Source organism: Halichoerus grypus, chromosome 5 (assembly GCF_964656455.1).
Source record: "Halichoerus grypus chromosome 5, mHalGry1.hap1.1, whole genome shotgun sequence".
Classification (NCBI taxonomy): domain Eukaryota; kingdom Metazoa; phylum Chordata; class Mammalia; order Carnivora; family Phocidae; genus Halichoerus; species Halichoerus grypus.
In genome coordinates, this window is record NC_135716.1 from 182,087,980 (window position 1) to 182,110,458 (window position 22,479).

Genomic DNA, 22,479 nt, shown 5'->3' on the forward strand with positions numbered 1-22,479 from the left:
ATTTGGGACATGTTGACTTTGCCCAAGAGAAATCTGAGCAGAGTTGTCCCGGGGGGCAGTTGGATGGTTCTAGATCTGAGACGAGGCATAACGGAGGAGATGTTGCACCTTTACCATAATGGGAGCCCTGGGTGGGGCCAAGCCCTCGGGGAGAAGACAGTGGCCCAGGAGAGAGCACCCCATTGCCTGTTCACGGCCATTCAACTTGCGGGCTCTCAGGACCTCTGACCCCACTGACCGCCCCATCCCCTTGTGAGGCCCTCCAGACCCTAGGCTCTGTGATGACACCCTCTCCTGGTCCCTCCGCCTCCCCTGACTGCTCCTTCTGGAATGTTCTGTGAATGTCTGTGTAGCCTGCTTTCTCCTAGGGCACTCTCTTCTCCCTCTGCCTCAGAATGTGACCTTATTGGGAAATAAAGTTTTTGTAATTAGTTAATTACAGATGTAAGTAGTTATAATGAGTTTCTACCAGATCGGGTGGGCCCTACTCTAATGATTGGTACCCTTATAAGAAGAGAAAATGGGGACACAGAGACAAGGTGCCGTGTGGTGACGGAGGCAGAGATTGGAGTCACGTTGCCGCTAGCCAAGGAACGTCAGGGATCATCAGCAGCCACCAGAAGCTGGAAGAGTCAAGAAGAATTCTCCTCTATTGCTTTCAGAGGGAGCATGGCCCTGCTGACACCTTGATTTTGGACTTCCAGCCCCTAGAGCCTCGAGAGAATATATTTCTGTTTTAAGCCTCCGAGTCTGTGGTCGTTGGTTATGGTAGCCCCAGGACACTAATGCAACGGTCAAGGATGAGTTGGCTGAGCCTCCCACCTTGACGCCTCATGATGAGGCAGGGAGCAGGCAAGCCCATCCTACGAGAGCACCCACATCTGCCCGAGCTCTGGGGCTCCCTCCACAGATTTTCCTTTGCTTCCTGCAGCCAGGAAGAAGATGCAGAGTCTGCCTCCTTGGCCTCTGCAGATGCAGGGCTTGCTTCTCGGTGCTGGTTCTCTGCAGGGCACCATTTGTCACTGCTGCAAGGAGGCGGGTGAGGCCCAGCTCCAAGGTGACCCATTCCCTGCCACACAGAGGAGACCTTCACAGATCCATCTGCTGTGGCCCCAGCTGCAAAGAGCAGGAGATCACTTCTCCAGGAGGCATCTGAGGACCAGGCCCCTTGGTCCCTGGCTAAGGAGGGCTAAGGATAGACACCCACCCCCAATCTGTAACGATGTCGACCCCACAAAGATTGATTATGGGAAGAGTGCCCATGCTCTGAAGGAAGGCACTGGCCGGGCAGGCTGCAGCTCAGAGATGGGGGTATTCCTCCCACTCAGCTTCAAGACCCACGTATAAGATCAGGTCAAACCAGCTGCCGCCTTGTCTCGGGAGTGAGGTCTGGGGCACACGGAAGAAGGTTAGCTCATGCAAAGAAGTACCCATGAGCTAACCCACTCCAGATGAATGCCAGAAGGCTCTGGGAAGTACCCACGTCTTCCTTATGCAGAGGACCCTTATGTCAGGGCTCCTCAAGCTTCTCCTCCGAAGTCCTCCCAAGCACAGGTGAGGGTGGGCCCGCGGGCACTGGCTATGGATGGACTTCAAGGCAGCTCTCCAAAGTCAAAGACAATTCACTCCCGCCGTATGTCTTATCTTAAAAACTCTTGTGAATTTTGTATTCAACTCCATAAAATCAACTGCCTTATTTTTAGTAAAATAGTAACATTCCACATTATTTACAACTAAATTGTTTGGCTCTGTGCATGTTCTCCCATGTGGACAGTTCAGCATCACTCCACAGGTGCAAAGGAGGATAACTGGGAGGTGGACTGTGGGTCTGCAGGAGGGAGGGAGCCAGGCAGGGAGCAGCTGGTCCAAAACACCCTGGAGAGTCACTACAGGAGGGAGAAAAAACGCCCGGAGGCTTCTGGGGGCCAGTCTCACAGCTGGAATGGTGTCTCCTGTTGCCACTGGGCTACCCCCAGGGTCTCTAGGTCAGTGTGTGGTCTCTGGCTCCTGGTGGGCGGAGCCTGCTCTCAGGGGAGAGGCTGGAAGGAGGACAGCCACATGGGGGAGGAGGGCAGGCAGCCTGGAGGTGGGGGGCCCAGCCAGGGACCACCCCAGCTACACATCTTCCATCTGTTAGCATAGAGGGTTCGGCCAGAGCAGAAGGCCAAACTGGGAGGCCAAATCTTGCTTTTCCTTCTCTCCACCTCCTTAGTAGGGAGTAGCTCTCCCTACTCTCAGTCTTTCCAGATGTCTAACCCCGAGGCAGGCTGCCCTGGAGGCTGGCTTACTGGATAACCCCCTCTGGCCCTGGTGGGTGCCCACCCTGCCCTGGGTCTTCCTATGCAGGAAGCAGGCACCTAGTGTCTGAAGTCAGTTCTAGCCCCTGCTCCCCACTCTGCTGGAGATGAAAAGGTCCCTCCCCTACCCCTGAGGGTCAGCAGGAGGCCTGCCCTGGTGGCCAGCTGGCGAGCCCAAGAAAGCTGCATCCAAGCCTCACTCCAATCCTCTCGCCCAGCAGAGGCCCAGCTGCCTGAGAAGCAATTGAAAATAGAGTCTAAGTCTAAGCAGCTTAGTGGGGTTCCAAGAAGGGGGCCAGTGGGGTGGGGTGGGGCCCAAGGGACCCTGGGGCTTCTCAACCTGGCCTTGGGAAGAATTAGATGGCTGCAAGTGAAAGAACAGTGCACCCAAAAGTCCCACTCATCTTCTATTCCAGGGACAGGAGTCACTTAAAGGTGTCCCAGTGCCCTTGGTGAGATGGGAGCCCCACCCCCTCGGCTCCAGAGCCGCGGTGTCAAATGGCCTGGGTTTATTCTCTTTGCAAACACAGGCACGGGGAGACCATCTAAACGGACAGCACATCCTCTCCCTGCGAGCACAGCCCCGGCTGTCGGCTGTCTGTGTCTGCAGGACCCAGGGCAGGCAGAAGAGACATTCCCCAGAGTCCCTCCACAAACGTCTCCAGGGTAAACTCAGTCTGCCTGCCTCTAGCCTAGAAGAGGTCCCACTGTCTTCCCAAATGCACAGCTGGCCTGCCCGAGACACTCTGGGATCAGGCCCTGGGAAATCTGTGCTGAATTTGCACCTTTGGGGTAAGACATGGTGAAAATGGTAGTTCTCAGGGTAGCCTGGCCAAAGCCAGCCACCGTCCCATCCACCCCGTCAGCCCTCGCTGCCCCCTCTCCCTGGGATACTCCTTTCCATCCCTTTTGGCTCAGTTGATGCCTGCTCAGGCTTGATGTCTTAGGTCTGGAAGCCTTCCCGCCACTGGGCTGGATTAAGCTCTTTTGATGTGTCTGGTGGGCACTCATTCACTCAGGCACACATTCACAGGACAAAGACGAACTGTGGCCTACAACCTGCGAGCCTGTGCTAGGCAGCGGGGGTCCAGGCAGCCAGGGCTGGGGGTGGGTGGGGAGGGGAGAAGCCACCCAGGGCTGGCGGAGGAGCTGCAGCTCCCGGGACTGGAAGCGCTGCGCTTCCCAAGGGCTGCCCGAGCTAGCTAAGTGGCCGAGGCAGCACCCCTTTCTTCTCCCCCCACCCATCTCCTCCCTCGGTCTCCGCCTGCATGGCTGCGCTCGGCTGACATTTTGGGGCCAGGGTACCGAAGCACGTCGCCGGAGGAGATCGCCCCCCACCCGGCCCTGCGGCTCAGACCAAGGCTGCGCCGAGAACAAAAGCTGCGCCCCCGCGGCCGCGCGCGGGCGTGCGGGTTTGCGGCGCTCCTCGCTCGTGCCCCCGCGCGGCCTTCCGTCTGGCAAACATCCATTTCAAAAATCAAACGAAGGCAGAAATCCTCTTCCCCAAACATTTCTCCCCGCCGGCACGGGGGAGGGGCGGAGAGCGCCCCCGCGATCGCGAGCTGGGCCACGGAGGCGCAGGCAGGGCCGGCCGCTGGGCTGCGAGAGCGCGGCGCTCCCCGCGGCTCGCTGGTCCCGCCCGGCTGGGGAGAGGCGCGGCCCCCCGGGTGCGCGGAGCCCTGCCGCAGTCGGGCGGGCGCGACGCGCCCCTGCATTGCAGAGCGCCGGGGTGGGGGGGAGCGTGCGTGCGTGCGTGCGTGCGCGTGTGTGCGTGCGTGTGCGTGCGTGTGTGCACGCGCGCCGCCCGGCCGCCGCGCCCCAGTTTGCTCGGCGCTGCAGTCCCTCGCCCCCTCCCCTCTGCACCCCCTCTCCTCCCCCTCTCCGCCGCAGCACGCGCGTCCCCACCTCCCAGCAGCTCCCAGGGCGAATCTGCCCAGTAACCATGGGGGCGGGAGGGGAGAGAGGAGAGGGGAGCTGAGAGGGAGGCTTCCGCAAGCCTGGCCCCTGCAGCGTCTCACTGCCAAGCCACGGGGTTGGCCCGAGGCCCGGAGACCCCTACCCTCGGGGCTGTCCCAGCTGTCCGCTTGGCACGAGGCCGATTACGCCCTGGCGCTGCGGCTGCAGTTCTGGCCCTCCTCCCCCCACGGTTATTATTTATCAGGCCGGTGAAATCCTGCGAACCTTTTCCTTCGGTGGATAAGGCACTTGTACTCGTTTAGGGATACCTTCTGGCCACCTTCCCCTCCCATTACTTGAAAGGATACCTGCCCAAGACCAAAGGGAGAGGGACTCATGAGGTGTTGCAGGGGCCCTGGTCTGTTCTCTGTAATGGGGTGGGCCTCTCCCGTCTTTTCCCCAACCTGTCATCTCTCCTGTGTACTTTTCCAGGGGCTGGAGGATGCTTATTTCAACCGGAGGCCTCTGGAGGCCAGAGCTCCAAGTCCTCTTGGGAAGGGGCTGCTGGGGAGCAGGTGTCCAGCTTGGTAGCAGGCTCATTGCCTAAGGGACCTGGTATGGTTGAGGACTCAGAAGTGTGTTTGTAATGAAGCAGAGGGGGTTTTCCTTCCCTATGGTCTCTGTCACAGCATCCTCCCCTGCCCGTAACCTCCTGGTACAGCTTGCTCTCTGGGCTTCCATGGGGGGGAATGGCTGACATTTCCTGTGCCCCGAGGCACTGCCTGGCTGAGTCTTGGCTCTCGGAGGGGCTCCATCTCCCAGGCAGGTCCTACGTTGGTCCCAGTATCCTCCAGTCCATCCTGGTGAGGTGACCTGGTCACTCAGGGAGAGCCAGGACTCTGCAGAGTACCCTGCTCCATTTCCCATTTGTTCTGCAAAGCTGAAACCGGATTTCCTGAACGGGAGCCCCTGGTCACCCTGCCCTTCTCTGTTACAATCCTGCAGGTCATCCTCACAGCTCCGGCTGGCTCCAGGCTTGCCCAGGGTGGCTGCCAAGACCAGCCTGGTGCTCCCATGCAGCTTCTGCCAGGGTGCATATCCCTGCTGACCCAAAGCCACCTCTGGGAACAGCTCGGAGGGTTCAGTGGCCAGGGTGGCTGCCAGGGACCCTGTCACTGCTGGAGCTGAGCGGGGATGAGGCTGAGATTTGCACATGGGGTGGCTCAGGAAAGCGGCCCAGGGCAAGTGCCCAAGCCCAGAAAATCCTCCAGCAGCCAGCAGCAAGGGGGAAGTCTGAGAGTTGACAAGGCAAAGGGCTGCAGTGTGCAGGGGAGAGGTGCTTAAGGAAGTGATCCCTGCAGAGGGCCCAGGGGCAGCTTAGTTAAGGCGCACACCTCAGGCTGATGAGGTCTCTGGCAAGTACCCCAGAGACTGGCGCTTCAGCAGGCTGTCCTGATACTGACGTGTGTGCAGCCATCCCTCCCGCTCTGTCTGGGGGCAGAGAGCCGACTACCAGCTCAGCTCCCCAGGCCAGCTCCAGGGCTTCTGCTAGGCATGCTCAGAGCTGGGAAGCGCAGCCTCTGACCTAAGCATCCCCCACCTGTCTTTGGCAGCTTTTCTCTGCAGAGCCTCTGGTGCCAACACTCATGTTCAAGGCCAGTGGCTCTCAGAGAGCCATCCTGGGACAGCAGGTCCTGTCTCCTCCATTTGAGCCTATTGGAGCTCCCTGGCCCTCCACCCTCAGCCACGATGATGATCCTGCACTTGTTTCACATGCTCTATGGGGCAGAGGCTAAGGTAGAAACAGCCTAGAAGCTGGGGGTGACAGGTGTTTGTGGGCTTCCGTGAGGTTTGGTTTGTTGTCCCTAAGAGGCAAAAGCACTTAATGCACAGCTCCACCCCCCACCCCACCCCCCGCCGCCCCGTCCAGGCCTTGGAACACGAAAGGAGCTGAGCCTGAGCCACCTCTCCTCAGCTGCCCACATTGCTTTCATCTCTAAGAGGCTTGGGACTTGGTGATGGCCTCCGGGGGCTCTCTCTTCGAGGACACCATAGAAATTGGCTTGGGGTGGGGGGCAACAGAGGATGCTCAGACCCTGCTTCTCAGGATCTGTCCAGAGAGGGACCTCTTAGCAACTCGGGGCTTTGTCTGGCCACTCAGATCCCCTGGCAGGACTGACAGCTGCAGGCCCAAACTCATATACTTCATTCTGTGCCAGAGAGAGATCCAGATTGGGGGCGTTGACCCAGTTCGTCCTTCTGTGGTGGAGACTTTTGCTCCGAGTGGATGTTAGGGAACCTAAATGCTTCCTTCTTTTCTACGCCCTGTGCACAAGGGCCCCAAGTGTCCCTTTTCCCCAGCACCTGGCAAGGCGACCCGAGCGCTGTTCTTACCGTCCAATGACAGCCAGTCATGCTGGGAGGAGGGGAGTGTGGGCAGGGCCCGAGCTTTGTACTCAAACACCACTGAGTTGGAGATGATCTGGTTGTTGAAGGCAACTTGTAGGGTCACAAGACCAGTGTCGTGGGCTGAAAGCAAAGGAAAGAGAGGTCAGGCTGAGGGGTGGGGGTGGGCACCCTTCAACTTGATGTACCATACGGGAACCTGGAGTGCCCCCTCCCCACCCCCCTTCACTGGGTGACCCCCAGCCTCTGCCTGCTCATTCCTCGAGGCCCAGATGTAGTGCTTCTTCTTCCAGGAAACTTCTCGGGACCCCAGACTCAGCCAGGTGCCCTGTGATCACTCCCATACCCCATATTGTAATTGCCTGTTTGCTCCTCGGCTCCCTGGCGAGGGCAGGTACTGGGAAGTCAGTGCGGATTTGCTGAATGAATGCATGAATGAATGGTTTGCAACCCTGCCCATGGCTGCCTGACTTCTCCCCCATCCCATCCATCCTAGATAGGGTCCAGGTACAGCATTTGCTTTGGAGTCTTGGTGCTTATTTCTCTGTTTCACCTTATCCTACAAGCTTGTCCTGATGCACTCAGCATGGCCTTCCATGTATTTTCAGAAGTTCCCCTGCCTTCCTGATGAGGGAGGAGCCTCAGCCGCGCCTGTTAGTCTGGGCCCAGGGGGGCCGATCTCGGGTGAAGCTTGCAGCTCCCTCCAATGCCTAGATGGTGGGCTTTGGGCAGGCAGGCCCCTGTGGGTCTCATTAACTGTTCTGTCCCCAGCACAGGGCTCAGTGGAGACTGTATTGCTTGAATAAACAACTGGGACATTCTCACTGTTGGCAAGAAGAGAGCCCACCCCTGGCGGAAACCTGCTTCATTTCTGGGGCTAAAGGGGATGCACGGCTCTTGTTGAAATCTTGGGGGTCGTGGCCCACAGAGACGGCCCCCGGGGCCCAGTATGGGCGTGCAGGCTGCTCACCCCACCAGGCCTCCTCCTCTGGTAGAATCAGGGCTATGTGCTCTCTGCCCTGCTTTTTTGGAACACCAGATAGCAGTGCCCAGGGCCTCCCCAGGACAGATTTCCAGGGAGGACGCACATGGGGATCATGTTACTGTTTGGGCTCTTGCTTTGCAGTTTACAGACTTGAGAAGGCTGTCCAAGTCAGCTGCTCCCCAGGGCAGGGTAGAGCTCCAGCTGCCCTCTGAGGCCGACCTTACTTCCCATGGGAAAACCAGCTCGTTGACCTGAGGCCTCTGTTCATTCCAGGTGGATGTATGATGTCACTGTCCCCAGAGCAGGTCTTCAGGATGTCACTGCCTCAGGGTGACCAGTGGCTTTTCCCTTCTGCTTTCTATCCTGGTGTGGTCTCTTAGCTCCAGACCAGAAGTTGAACCGGCTGGCTCCATGGTGGGTGGGGGACCCTCCCATAGGACCTCCTAGAGTGCCTCTCTGGGCAGGGGTGCCCAGCCAAGTCCAGAACCTCTGGAGGCCCTGACGGCGTCCCCAGGCAGACTTCCAAGTTCATGGTCACTCATCCTCCCTGGAGATTTGCCTTGTTTACCAACAGGGAGAAAGGGCAGCCAGCACACATCCCATCTGAGCCCGCTCAGCTCTGCGACTCTTAGCAGGCCTCTTGGCCTCGGCTGGAGGCTGGGGAACCCAAGGCTTCTCTGATGTTCTGACCCCAGGGGGCGGGGTGGGGGGGGGGGCTCCTCAACTGCTGCTCTTCTCCACACCTCCCGGCATCTCCCGGCACTTGTACAACCTGTGATGCTAGAATGTGGCCGATCGAAAGCATCCCATCCTTCCCCAGAGAGACAGACGGAGAGGAGAGGACCTATCATAGTCTCCGTGTCCCGGACCAGCAGCTCGGTGCAGGCAGGCCATCGCCCCGGGCACGTCCTCGGCTCTCTCTCCCTCCCCTCATTCAGTCCATCAGCGCGTCCTGGTCCCTCCACTTGTCTCTATCTCCCCTGCCACCACTCTAAGCCGAGCTGCCAGGCTTTCTCACCTAGAATGTTGCTGCGGGCAACCTCAGCCCACCCAAGACCTACCTGTTCCTGCCGGGATGGTATCGGGGGGCCACATTCCAAAGCCCCCACCTGAAACTGGTGGGAATACGTTGCTCAGGGAGCTCCCCTCCTGAAGTCAGGAAAGATCACCTCTCTGCCTGCTTCCTATGGTTTCCCTGTTTCTGTTCTTCCTCCCAGCAATCTGTTCTCCCACACACCCAGAATCATCTTTTAAAGACATAATTTAGATCACATCACTTCCCTACTTAAAACTAATGGCTTCCCATTGCAAGTGAAACCAAATCAAACTCCTTCCCGTGACTCAGAAGGATGGACATGGGCTGGTCCCCTCTTTCTTCTCCAGCCCTGCCGTGTTCGGCTCCCCCCACCTGTTCCACTCTCCCTCCAACTTGCTTGGCGATTTCTTTGTCTCCTTGTTTCTTTCTGTCTCTTGCAGGAGAATGTAAGCTCCGAGAGAGCTGGGCACAGGTCTGTCCTGATCACCACTTCATGCCCAGTGCCAAGGTCGGTGCCTGGCATGGTACATCCGCTCAACCGTTTGTTCAATTAATTGCTTCAAAACGCAGTGCACTTGCCCACCTCATGTTGAATTTCACCGCTTGCCTTTGGTGACCTCCCAGGAACCCAGTGTGGGGCTGTCCTGCCTGCCAAGTCTTCTGGTTGGTGGCTTCTCCTGTCTCCTCCTGAGCCCAGGGGGGCCTTTTCTAAAGTCCCAGGTCTTCTGTCATCATCCCTTCACCCTGAGCTCAGTGCCCTGACTTGGTTGTCTCTCTCCTGTGCTTGGAGCACTACTGAGATCTTGTAGGGTGCAGACTCCATGCTGCGTGTGGTCTGTGGCCAGTGATGGTGGGGGACCGTGTTCCTGGTCAGGGTCTGGTCTCCTCATCAGGGTGCCAAGCTCATGAGCCTGGCGCATGGAGCACCTTCATGAACTGAGCCTGTGAACCAAGTGCTTCAAGGACCTTCCTTCTCCTCTGCTCTCACCCATCTGACAGCTGGTTTTTCAGATGTCGAAATGGAGGCCCTGAGAGGTCAAGTACAGAGCTGAAGTCACCAGAGGATAACTGGCTGATCTGGGATGTGCCGTGATGCAACTGGTCCAGCACCCAGGATGCGCCAGGTCCCAGCCTGGGACATTGTCCAGAGAGCATGCAAAGGCCAGTCTTTTTTGTGGAGGGGTCAGATAACCTAGGACAGGCAAGGTCTGGGTTCTCAGCCAGGAAAGAACCAGGTACAGGAAGTGGTTTCTATTTATAGGCCAGGGGAGTCCTGTTCCAGCAGCAGGTGGTGAGTGGACAGTGTAATAACACGCTGCCCTCGCCCCCTACCCCCCTGGAGTAGAGGTGGTGGGGGGTGGTTGCTGCATTAGCCACGCAGCCCTGAGCCATGCTAGGCTGACCCAGCCTGGGCTGGCATCCTGAGGGCTGTGCTCCAGACCAAGCGGGGCTGCCGGGAGCAAAGGGGGCTAAGTGAGTCCTCTGGAGCTGGCCAGGCAGTGATGGGGGCAGGGCCAGTAGGGGGAGGCCACTATGGGCACCATCCCTGGCTCCCTGAGATGTTTGTGGTGAAGGATATGCTGAGTTCATGTGGGGGCTGAACCTGTGAACCCAGTTCTGGAGCATTCTGCTCTTGGGGGGGGGGGTGGCTGCACAGGGAAAGGAGAGAGAGAAGGAAGAACATTCCATGTAAATCCAGGAGCCCCAGGCTGGAGGGATGGTGTGGGTGGAGGCAGAGAGCTAGGGTGGCCCAAGGCCCCCACTTGTCTTCCCTAACCCTTGGCCTCCACAGGGAGCACGCTCTCCTTTTGTAGACTCCTGGCTTCGGATAACACGGGGTAGGGCTCTCTCTCCATTCATTGCCTGGGCAAGCTGGACAGGCCATCCCTGGAGCTAATGTCAGCCAAAGGGTCTTCCCAGCACCAGCGCAAGGGTTGGAAAACAAGAACCCTAGGAACAGATTCCTTCACAAATACTGATCTCCTTCTTGGGATGTGCCGGGGGGAACGCCTAGTGACCAGGAAAGACACAGATCCTGACCACAGGGAGCTGGCAGGCCAGAGGTCAAGGAGTCAAGCAGACCGGGACATCAAGCTAAGCAGATGACGATGAGGGAGGGAGGGTGAAGGTCAGAGCCCAGGGACAGCAGAGGGCTCTTGCCCCTGAAACTGGCAGCAAATTCTGTGCACGTGCCTTTTTCAGGGCCCAGGGTAGATGGTTTCACATTCTCAAGGGTGGATGTGTAGATTATTCTTAGTGTGCAGATTATTCTTAGTTTGACTAGTTTGACACACCCCCCCCAGCTGCCACCAGGCCTTCTCCATCCCCCTCTGAGCTGCTCAGTGCCCCGGGGCACTGACCCTGTGGGCCACATGGCCTGGGCTCCCTCTCGCTCTTGCTCTCCTGGCTTCTGGTGGTCTGGAACTGTGGGAGGCACGGGCCAGAGGAGAGAGGGCTGCCTGGTCGCTCTGACCCCAGATGCGGCTCCTCTCGGGCCCCTCCCCCTGCCTGGCTCTCCCCACCAGCTCCAGGAGCCTTTCAGGTTGAGGGTGGTTCTAGCTTCCTGCTGTGCCCAGTCCTGGGTGTGTCAGCCTGGCTTACTGGCTGTCCAAACAGTCCCTCATCGTGTTCGCTTCAAAATCCCAGCTGAGCAGGCCTTGTAGCCTTGTCTGACGTGAGCTCCATGAGCCTAAACTGATGACATTATACCAGTTGGTCTGGGGCCCCTCCATCCCAGCAGAGGACACCGAGGCTCAGAGTAATGACGCGACTTGTCCCAGGTGGCTCCCAGGCTGACCCTCCGTGCAGTGCTCCTGGGGCCCCACACCCATGGCGGGGGCCAGTCTCCTCACCTGGGCAGTAGCAGCGCAGAACCCCGGGCTGAATCAAGGACGCAGGCACTGAGATCTGGTCGAACAGGCAGCTGTAGTTATTGCTGGCTTCTTGCCATGGGCCTGTGATGAGAACCTTCACTCCTCCCTGGAGGGGACAGAGAGGAGAGGAACGTCAGCCACAGAGGGAGGGAGGGATGGGGACGCGGGCCTTCCAGGCTGCCCCCGCCCCATGTGCCTGGTGAACGTGCACACTCCTGGACTCCAATATGTCCTGACTTTCGAGAACCGCTGTCTCAGGATGGCGGCAGGAAGACCAAGCCTCTGGGGGGGTGGGGGGGAACCCGCATGTTCCTTGCCTTCCTCAGTTGGCATCCAGAATGGTGACCAGCGGTTCTAACCCCTGACCCTCTCCTACATAACTTTCAGTTCTAGGCAGAAGGCAGCACAGAGTTGTTCAAACCTTTTCAGCACAAGATGCACCTGAGAACCGGCTGGCAGGAGCCCTGGAGGGAAGGGGAAGGGAGGGAGGGAGCTTTTTCTGTTATTTACTTGTGGACAGGTTTCGGGAACCCCTAGTTTTGAAAACAGTCCTGAGCATGTGAGTGTCACCCCACGGATGGGGGGAGTTCTGGTGGGGAAATGGGGAGAGCTGTAGGATCCCCAGGGTATAGTAGGGATGGTGGGAGAAGGGGCAGGGGTGAGAAAGGCTGCAGAAACAAAATGGCGAGGAGGGCTCAGAGTGGCAGGTAGAGATTGTCCTGAGCAGGACAGGCGCTTAGAGCTGGGGGCTGGGGATGCTGGCCTCTCCGGCTCTCTGTGGGTGGGCCACCCCAGGCTCCAGGCACCTTTCCCAGCAGGGGGCCAGGACCTGTGCGGGACAGGGTGGAGAGCGCCACCTAGTGTCCAGGCTGCAGAAAACTGAGCAGCATACCTACTTGAGGGGGAGGGCAGAGGGGTAAGGGGAGCAGGCCCCCCTTTCCCCACCTCCCCAGGCCAGAGAGGCCAGACCTCAGCTCTCCTGCTCCTGGCCCCTGCCAGAGACAGTCTCCTGCCGAGTCACCAGTTCTTGCGTGGACTCTCTCTGGCACTGGCCCACCCCTCCCGTGGAGGGACCCCCAGCCTCAACACAAGGCTAACTCCTGGGCTGCCCACAATGCTCGTGGAACCCAGACCTGGACCAGGGCTGGCCTTGGGCACCAACAGCAGGAGGGGTTGTTTCCAGGGATGAGGTGAGGGAGGCTCTCCCACAGCCCAGCAGCAGAAGGGCTCTCCTGGATGGGCCGGCATTCCACCTGTGCTCTTGGATGGGATGGGGTGGTTTTGGAGAAGTCACTTCACTGCTAGACAACCAAAGGTCGGGGACAGTGGAGATAGCTCAGGCCCAGAGGCCTGCTTCTGTCCCTCAGTAGCTGTGTGTCCTCAGCGAAATGGCCCAACCTCTCTGGTGGCCCTGCTGGCCTTAACATTCCCTGGTGCTGATATATGGCTCCATAGGGAGATTTGGAGCTGTGGCAGGACCGAGGCCGGCATTCTTGGGCCCACGGGCTGGAGGCCGGGTGCTGGCTGGGAGGCGTGCCACACGGCACAAGTAGAACCACAGGCCAGCCCAGGGCACGATCCTCCCTGGATCCTAGGAAGAGGAAGAGCAGGGGCTTCAAAAAGCCGCAGACAGTTACCATGTGAGAAAAAAGGAAACAAACAATAACCCCAGTCAAGAGCCGCTGGTATGAAGCTACAGCCGCTGTGAGGAACAAAGAACTGTAGCAAGGACTGGGGAACATCAGGACCTTCTCCATGGAAACCGCTGTAGGATGGGCTCAGCATCCATCCGTTCAGGGATGGTTCCCATGGCAACGCCGGCCTGGCTGGCTCTAACTGCAGCTTCCTCTGCCTGGTGCAGCAAATTGTCAGTGCAGGCAGATGACGCAGAGGGTTTGGGGGAGGGGAGGGGGCGACAAATGCCATCTGAGGTCTGTGCCTGGGAGCCCTGAGATAAAGGACCCAGATTTCTGACGCACCCAGGGCAGACCCTGGGGCACGCACGAGCAGGCGTGCTGGTAGCTAGCTGCAGCTGCAGGGGACGGCAGGGAGAGAGCATCTGGGAGGTGGGAGGGAGGGACACTCCCAGAAGAGACAGCAAGGTGGCCTGGCCTTAGCTTTCCGGCAGTGGATTTTAGAGCCCGGCCAGTCTGGCTCAAGCTCGTGTTTCCAGCCTAAGAAGCACCCCCGAGCCGAGGTGTCTTGCTACGGGTGTTCCTGTGTATGTTGCTTGGCAGAGCGTGGCTAGAACTGAGCTCTTGGCACCATCAGCAAGGAGGGCCAGGGACAGATGTACCAGCCAGGGGCCTGTGAGGGGGAGACAGTGTCTCTGGAAGGGGAACCCAAGAGGGGGTGGCCCGTGCTGCTGGACTGGGGACGGTGGCCCGGTGGCTGGGGAGGAGGAGGATGGTGAGGAGGAAGGGGCTGGTCAGAGCCGCTGGGGCCTCAACAGAGGCCTCACCGTGTGGCCATTGGGCTGCAAAGGGACCAGCTGGGTGGCATCTGTGAATTTTCCAAATCAAATTGAATTTGAGTTGCTTTTGTTTTCTGGAAGCATCCAGGGCTTCTGGAAAACCAGGACTGGACGAGCCCTCTCGGAGGTGCCCAGACCCACATCCTTTCCTGCTCCCGTGCTGCCCTCGCGTGGCAGGCTGCTGAACTGACTGTCCCTGAGGTACAGTCTGGGGACCTGCCGCTCCTGGGGTACAGAACAGGGGACCAGGTCTGCTAATAGCCCCGCGCTAGTGCCCCCAGGCCCATGGAGACCAGACGGCGGGCCTGGACCCCTGCCGGGGGGCCCGTGCGCACAGACTGAGGCTGGGGAAAGAGGCCTCCTCTCCTGGGCCTCCAGTTCCCGTAGGACTCAGGCTCCAGGGGGTCTCCAAGGGTCCTGAGGGCCAAACCCCCCAGGCCTAGGACCTGCAGGGCCTTGAGGCCACGCCTCTCGGCCATTTACAGATAAGGAAACTGAGGCCCAGGGAGCCAAGTCTCCCAGTTGACCTCTTGCTACACCCCTCTCCCTGTCCCTTTGAGTTGCTTTCTTAAGCCCTGGGTGGGGGGCAGGCTGCTGGGCGGAGCTGACCTTTCACCTGGGGTGAGGGGTGAAACGTGGTGGGTGCTATGAGGATGCCCCTGAGCTCAGTATCGCTGACACGGTCAACCTGAGCCATACCAAGAGTAGGCCTGGTCAGAATCTTCCGGAGTCTTGGGGGAGGAGCCCATGGAGGTGGATGGAAGAGCGGGTGCTGCCCGAGTACTTTACTGGGTCCTTAACAACCAGCCCTCGAGATAAGAGCTATCGCTGCCCATTTTAGAGATAAGAAAGGCAGCTACCTTGCCCCAGGTCACCAGCTAGTAAGCGTGGGGCACACACTGGCCCCAGCCCCATGCTCCTCAGCACGTGGGGTGGCGGCCTCCGGACCCCCACTAAACACGCCGCCGCACAAGGACACAGTGCGGGGCAGAAGCTGCTCTGTCCAGACCCCCGCTGTCTTTCCAGGACCCCCTTGAGCGAAGCCTGGGCCACTGGCTGAGCTGATGTGGCACCTTCCTGAGAGCTGGGAACATTTGTGCTCGATTTTATCTGTGCTTTGCCATAAAAGAAGGAGGAGAGGGAGTAATGAGGCTTCGGGTCAGAGTTGTAACCAGGGGGCCCACAATCCAGGTGACTTCCCCAAGGTCATAAGCGATCAACCAGTGAGCAGGAGGGACAAGGAACTGCTTCATGGGGCCTCGGTGCCCCAGCCACGGCAGCAGGACGGGAAAAGGACCCCGATGGGCCGCGAGCTGTGACAGCCACGGGACAACAAACAATATTCACTGATTACTTACTATGGACAAATAAAATACTTTACCAAACATTCCTGGCGCTCCTCCTTGTCCCGAGGAGGGGACTCTTGTCACCCCCGTTTTATAGGTGAGGAAACTGAGTCACAGAGAGGTGAAGTCATGGCAGAGCCCGACTGACACCCGGCCATCTCCCATAAGATGCGCTCCACCCGTGGGTCACGCTGTCCCCTTCACCAGGGCCCAAGGGAGCCTTTGAAGCAGAGACTGGCTCCGTGAGGAAGTTCACTTCTCAGGGTACCCTGTTGGTCTGGTCCCGACTCGGGCATCTTCCCGGGGAGCCCCTCAATCACCCAGGTCTGTCATGTGCACAGGCTTTGGCCTGCACCCCTGCACTGCCTATACCTGAAGACCTTTGGTGGAATATGTTTTCCTGTCTTAAGCGACCCCGGGAGAGCCACGGTCTTTCAGGAGCACCCTTCCCTTAGTAATATGGGACGGGAGCCCCTAACCCTAGTGTCCAGGGGACATGGCAGTGGAACCAAGGGACTTGGCGACAGCCACCTCCCTGGGAGAAAGGGCCGATCTGGGCCCTGGGGTGATTGTGCTGCTCCCCAAGCACTGGCAGGTGGGCTGGGCAGAGTCCGGGAGCATGTGCCCCAGTGTGCAGCAGGGCAGGAGGGAAAGCTCGGGCCCCTTGGCCCCCTTCCTGTGCCGTTCTACCTCTGAGAAAAAGCCAAGGTTTCTTCTTTAAACTTCAAGCCACTGGGGCAAGACCTGGGTTTTCCTGCAGCCCTGGGCTTGGGAGCAACCGGAGGTGGGGGGGCGGGGAGGCCACAGGTGGGACATCCTGAGTCATGTAACATGCCTTTGATTTTGCAGAGGCCGGATTTACCCATGAAATTTTCATGGATGACTCTGGAAGGAAGCTGTACCCTTCCTTTCACAGTGGATGGGAATTTGTGTATGTTTTGTTTTGTTTAGTGAAGCAAATCAAGAGTAATGGATATGGATGGCCTATGGTGGTGATTTCTGAATTTGTTTTGTTTTTGCAGCCCTAGGACATTTTTTTCAAAAAAAAAAAAAAAAGGGCAGAGCAAAACCTAGGTGGAATGTTAATACATAATCAGCCAGGTTCTGGCGGGAGTGGGAGGGGTGACCCGGCCCCCAGGAGACCCTTGACTTTCAAGCTACTTGCTTCAGTGAAGTCTGGGAACCACTGCTTGAGAAAGGCCATGGGGACAGAGGAAGGGGACAACTTTGTAGGGTCCAGAGCTTCATCCAAAGGGCAGCCCCATGCCAATGAGCTTCCCTGGGCTGCGCGCTGGTGGGCAGGTGGGGGAGGGCAGCGCTGCAGCAGCTTACCTCCGGGTAAGACCACTCCGGGGAGTAGTCGGTCACCATGAACACCCGTCCGCTCTGCTGCAGCATCCCCAGCGTGCCCTGCGCCGGGGGGGCGGAGACCACCTCGGCCACGTGCATGTAGGCCATGGTGCCGGCCCCGCCCTCGGCGCTGCTCAGCTGCAGGCTCCCCTGCTGGGGGCTGCAGCAGGGGATGCACATTTCCGCCTGGGCGAAGGGGGCGCGGGCCCCATCCTCCGACTGGGAGAGCGCCGCGCCGTCCCCCGACACCAGCTGGTGCCCGTAGATGGTGCCGCTGCCCCCCTCCACAGAGATGAAGTCGTTGATCAGGTCGGAGAACTGGTTGCTGAAGGAGATGTCAAAGTGGTCCAGGCTGAGCTCCATGTTGGAGGCGTTGCCGAGGCCAGGCTGGGCCACGGGGTAGAGTCCCTGCACCACGTTGCCCGGGAGGATGGGGACCCCGCCGGCGCTGCGGATCACCCCCGTGGTCTCGGGCTGCAGGTAGTGCTCGGAGCTACAGGCCTGCAGCTCCCCAGACTTGATCAGGCCCTCACCCCCTTCGGCCACCTGCGAGGTCTCCATGGTGACCTCCCCTTCGGCAGCCATGGCCTGGAAATTGGCCTGGAACTGCATGAGGTGGAGGGACGAAGTGGACTCTATCCTTGTCTCCACGTGGCCGCTGCAGGAGCTGGTTTGGGATGAGGCCTCCGTTTTCACTGTGGGCATCACAAAGGTGCCCCCGGAGTCGCTCAGGCTGCTGTGGGCGTTCTGCTCGATGGGGAGGGGCTTGCTGGCGTCCTGCAGGAAGAAGCTCGGGGAAGGGGTCTGGTGGACGTGGGGGCTGTGGCCCGTCTGGCTGAAGCTGGACGTGTAGTCCTTGTTGGAGTCTATTGCACTGAAGTCCATCTGCTCCAGGGTGGTGCTGGGACTCAGGCCACCACCCGACGGCAGGAGGCTGGAGCCGGCGGTCAGGGTGAGGGAGCTGGATGCCGCGGCTGCCGCCGAGGAGGAGTACGCTTCTTTGGCCATCTGCTGCTCAAAAGAGGTGTCCTCGGTCTTAATCTCCTTGGTGAGGACGGTGGTGAAGCTGAAGCCCCTCTCCACTGGTGGCGAGTGCCGGACGTTGGTGCTGACCATCTCCGCCTTCAGGCCTCCGCCCCCGTACGTCTGGCCCTGCTTTGGGTTATTGAGGAAACAGTCAGGGTCAAAGTTCATGGTAGTCTCTGGAATCTTCCGGCCACCATCGAGGGTGGTGGAGAGGACCAGCTCTTCGGACACGTTGGTGGGCAGCATCGACAGGCTCTCCGAGCTGCCCGTGGTGGGGAAGGCGAACTTGTGGCCGTCGGAACTCACGGCCAGGACGAGGCCCTGAGAGGCGTCGGGCGAGAGGAGGTGGTGGTTGGGGCCGGTGGTGGGGGACATGGTGTACACGGCCTCGTTGGTGACCTCAGACATAAACACCGTGGCGCTCTGGGACAAGCTCCCCATCACGGAGGCCACAGCCATGCTGGACACGCCGGTGACCACGGGGCTGTCCACCATGTCCGGGTCGCTGTTGAGCCCGCTGCTGATGGACACGGGGGAGCTCTGGGTGGTATCGGGCACCTCCACCTGGTTGGTGGAGGAGACCTCCGTGCTGTTCTGGTGCAGGAGCACGGGCTTGGCCACCTTGCCGTTCCTCTTCTCGCGGCTCGAGCCCTTGCTGTGGCTGTGCTCGTGCTTGCCCTCGGACACGTCGTTGTGCTGCACCTCCGAGTGGCTCCCGTAGCCCCCTGTCCGCGGCTCGACCTTCGGCGAGATGATACGGTGTTTGGCACTGTTGCACTTGTGGTGCACGCTGCTGCCCGCTCCTGTGGAGATCAGAGGCACACCACGCACACGTGCGCGCACGCACACACACACGCGCGTGCAAAGAGAGAGTCAGAGCCGCGGCTGCGGTGGATCCTGTCTCCGAGCAGCTGGGGGCTGGCCGAGCCCAGCCCGGGAGCCCGCTGACCCCTGGGGCTGGCGCGTAACCCACACTGGGGAGCCCGGGCTTACCGACCCCAATCCCCGGGGCTCGCACGAGCTCTGTGGAACCATCCTCCAGACCAGGGGGGCTTTTTCCTGGAGGTGCATTTACTACTACTAACAATACTAATAGTAGTGCCTCAGGACATGGGTGGTTGGGAAGGAGAAGGTGGAGGGTCGGTCATCCTCCAGGAAAATGCTTTCCACCTTCAGAGAGAGATACCATTTACCAAAACAGCTCTTGCTGGCCGGGGGGCTCGGCCCAGAGTGGTGGCCGTGTCTCTCTCCCCTCCCCCAAACTTTCCATGCCTGTGTAGGCTGCACAGCGGTGTTTTGGGGATAGGGGCTTGGAGAGCAACGTTCGCTCTCTGGATTAGCTCTCGGGCCCCAGGACCAAAGAGGGTTCTAGACTTTGCTCCAGAGGCAGAAAGGCATCTGCCCCTCTCCCCCATGTGGCCAGCCTGGGCCTGTCCTCAACTCCTTGTGGGTCAAAATCCCTTTAAGACCCAAGCAAAGACAGAGCCCTAAACCCCCAGATCAGTGGCAGAGAGGGAGAAAGCCCTAGGCCAAGGGCTTCTGAACTCTGGCCAGTCTCCCCTGGGCTCCGCACACGAGGCCCTCCGCACACAGCGACCCGGTTGGCTCTTTTCTTTTCTCTCCCTTCTGCCATTATTTTCATTCCATCTGATGAGAGTCACTTCACTTTTGGTAAAAGGGTGAATTATCCCCTGAGCCTATTCCGGCCTCGCCACCATGATTCCTAAATGCATGAAGACTTCGCAGAGAAGGGACATGACCCTCTAATGGAAATATCTAATTAAGGCAGAGAAGGAGGTGGAGAATGCACATTTCTAAGAGCAAATACCATTATCAGAAAAACAGACACATTAGGACAGGGAGTGTGGGACACTTTATATTCTTGGAGGAGACAGAGGTTAAAGAGAGAGGTTTAGCTTGAGTGGTCCCATTGACTTGGGGCTGACCTCCCTGAAAAGCCCATGTCAGTCCTGTGCCCGGGCACCTGGGCTTCCTGCTGACGATACCCAAGATGGGGCCTGGAGGCTGCCTGCTGTGTGTAGACAAGGCCTGGAGCCCCAGCCCCATGCACCCCCCAACTCTGCTGCCCCCATCCCTAGAGGGAGCTGCCTCTCTGGAAACTGCTTTCTCCTGCCCCAAGTGGGCTTCCCCACCAGCCCCACGGGGCAGGATGAGGGTGAGTCTGTCTCGGGTGCTGTCCTGCCCTGTCCCCTGGCTCCTGGCCAACCCCACTTGGCTCACTGGACAGCAAGGCTACCCCTGCGGAGGAGAGCCACCCACTGTTGGGCAGGGCCCCCTCTGCCCGTTTGCACCCCCCCCCCACAGGGGGGCCCTGCTCACCCAAGCTGCCAGTGCAGAGGCAGTTGTGGGTCCGAGGCTGTGGCTTGGTCTGGTGGCTGTCGAGGATCTGCTGCACCAACTGCTCCACGGAGAAGCCTGAGCTGCTGTTTCCATTGCTGCAGGTCCACTTGATGCCGTGGACTATGGGGAGAGAGAGGACGAGGGGGTCAGAGGTCACGGGGTGCAGGGGCAGGGCCCAGGGGGCTGGTACCTGGGCCCTCTCAGAACATAGCTCCCTCTCTGCTGGGAGGCTGGCTCTAGGGGGGACCTGATGCACATGGCGGGGAGGGAGGGCGGGGGAGGGGGCCAGGCTGCCCCATCAGACCCCCACTCCCACTGGGAGCTCCGTGCTCTTCCTCTGCCTCCCCTCTTCCCTTCCCTACGGCGCAGCCCGGGGAGCGGACGGCCTAGAGATTTGCTTCTGTTTTCCCAAAGTCCAAGTGCCCAAGAGTGGCTCTTCAAGGGGCCCTGGAGTGGAGGAGAAGGGAGCGGGGACTGGGAGGGAGCGGTGGCAGGCCTCTGAGGCCCCCCCAGACTGTAGGTAGTGGAGATTCGGAGAGGAGATGGAGGCTGTGCGCCGGGGTGGATGCCCACCCCTGGAGGGGAGCTTCTGTTTCTCATTCTCACCAGACTTCTCGGCCTCGAGGGGCTGCGGGCTAGGCTGCAGGGGACAAGGGGGAGAACTGAAGGGCCCACAGGACCTGGACAGTGGATGCCCACTGATGACCAGCCACCTGCGTGGCCAACCCCAGGACCTCTGTTGTCCCTGCTGTTGGGGTGGATCCACAGAATGGCTGAGGGTGGGCTCCCCACCTGCCTGGCGGGACAGGGGCTGAAAATCTAAAATAAACTGACTTGCCCACGGGGCCCGTGGGCTGATAGGTGTCACGCCACTCGTTCCATGGTCCTCCACGCCAAGCACGCGGCCCAGCCCCGCTCTCTCTGGTGGCTCTAGGGGGCCAGGTTCCAGAGGCACTGAGTCCCTAGCCCTGGGGCTGGGGGCCAGGGCCCGGGGCTCTAGGAGGGACCCAGCTTGCTGTGAAACGGGGACAGTGGGAACAGGTGGTCTGGGAAGAGAAGCAGGGCAGGGTCACGCTGGGGAGAGGCCAGTGGCTTTGTCAATGCAAGGACGCTGTCCTTTCTCCGCTGGAGGAGTTTCTCTCACAGGCCTCCAGGGAAAGAACGTCACCATGCCCCAGGCCTGCCCTCACTCTGTGAGGCTCCAGAAGGCAGCCGCACAGGGAGAGGGTCCACACAGCGGGGAGGAGCTGGGACAGATTCATATCTGGATGCGAGTCCGGGTTTCGGTCTTGCTGTGTGAATGTGGGCAAGTCACTAAACCTGTCTGAGTCTCGGTGCCCTCACCTGTGAAATGGGAACAGAATAGTCTCCGCCTCACAGGGCGGCCAGGAGGAAACCCCCTCCACCTGCCTTGTACTTTGTGTGTTCACAACAAAGGACAGCTGTTGTCCTGACGGTCACGGTCACGGTCACGGGTGGTGATGGGGATGAGCATGCGCAATGCTGGCCTCAGCCCGCAGCCTGCCCGACGCTGGGGGATCTGGGCTTGGGGAAGGAAGCTGCTCGCTCTGCCATCCACTGGTGGCTCTGCCTTGGAGTCCCGTGGAGAGAGCTCCACGGCCATCGGCCATCGTTCCTGGTCAACTCCTTTATGTAGGACTTCAGTGGTTTTTCAAAGAAACCGTCTCGCGTGTGGCTGGTGATGTGCTGGGAGTCCCGGCGGGTGCTGCTTCCTTCTCCTCGCATCTGCCCCAGGGGTTGGTCCGGTTCCGATGAGGCCAGTGGCCCTGCTCCCCGAGGGTCCTGGCTTCTGATGCGTCATCAGGAGGGGATGGGGGTTGATGCCCAGTGGCTCCTGTCCCCGAGCCGGCTGAGCTGCCTGGATGGGAAGTCGTGTCTGCCGTGTGATGGGCCTGTGCAGGGGGTGGTGCGGCGGTTTCCAGACCACCTTCTCCCACCTTGGGATCCCTTGGGGAGTGGTCTGGCAGCCCTGCGACGACACCTGCGTTCCCGCTGGCTCGGGCCCCACCTTGTCCTCGGCAGCTGAAAGGCAAGGCCCAGGCCAGGGGTTTGCAGATCTCACTACAGCTATGGAGACCTTTTCTCAAATAAACCTCCTCCTGGAAGCCCAATATGGAAGACGGATAACAGCAGAAGGGGCCTGGTCAAGGCAGGAGTGAAGGCCAGGGTCCACTTGGCTGAGGACCTTTTCTGGGCTCCTCATTTTGTAGAGAAGGAAGCAGAGGCTGGAGGGGGGTGCAGGGTTTGAGGACCCCCTCCCCTTGCGCCATACAGCTGCACATGCAGATGGCATGTCCCAGCCCCTGCCCTGGGGTAGTGCCAGGCTTTCTTTTTTAAAGCTCCCCAGGAGTTCCTCACGGGCTGTCAGGATGGCAAACACACAGCTCTGTCCTAAGCCTGAATTCTGCA

At 59.6% G+C, this 22,479-nt stretch overlaps 1 protein-coding gene across 13 annotated transcripts in view; it reads right to left on the reverse strand.

Moving 5' to 3' along the window:
* The window catches only part of CAMTA1 (calmodulin binding transcription activator 1), an 843,552-nt gene that overhangs the window by 67,984 nt on the left and 753,089 nt on the right, over window positions 1–22,479 (reverse strand). For 12 of the 13 annotated variants that reach the window (XM_078073844.1, XM_036064530.2, XM_036064529.2 and 9 more), the window contains 4 exons: window positions 20,029–20,169; window positions 16,645–18,491; window positions 11,473–11,599; window positions 6,588–6,722 (listed from right to left, as the gene is read on the reverse strand). In XM_078073844.1, coding sequence (XP_077929970.1) covers window positions 6,588–6,722; window positions 11,473–11,599; window positions 16,645–18,491; window positions 20,029–20,169 — 2,250 coding nt within the window. Of the gene's footprint in view, window positions 1–6,587; window positions 6,723–8,645; window positions 8,808–11,472; window positions 11,600–16,644; window positions 18,492–20,028; window positions 20,170–22,479 lie in introns of those variants that run through there. The other variant, XM_078073846.1, reaches the window with a different exon arrangement.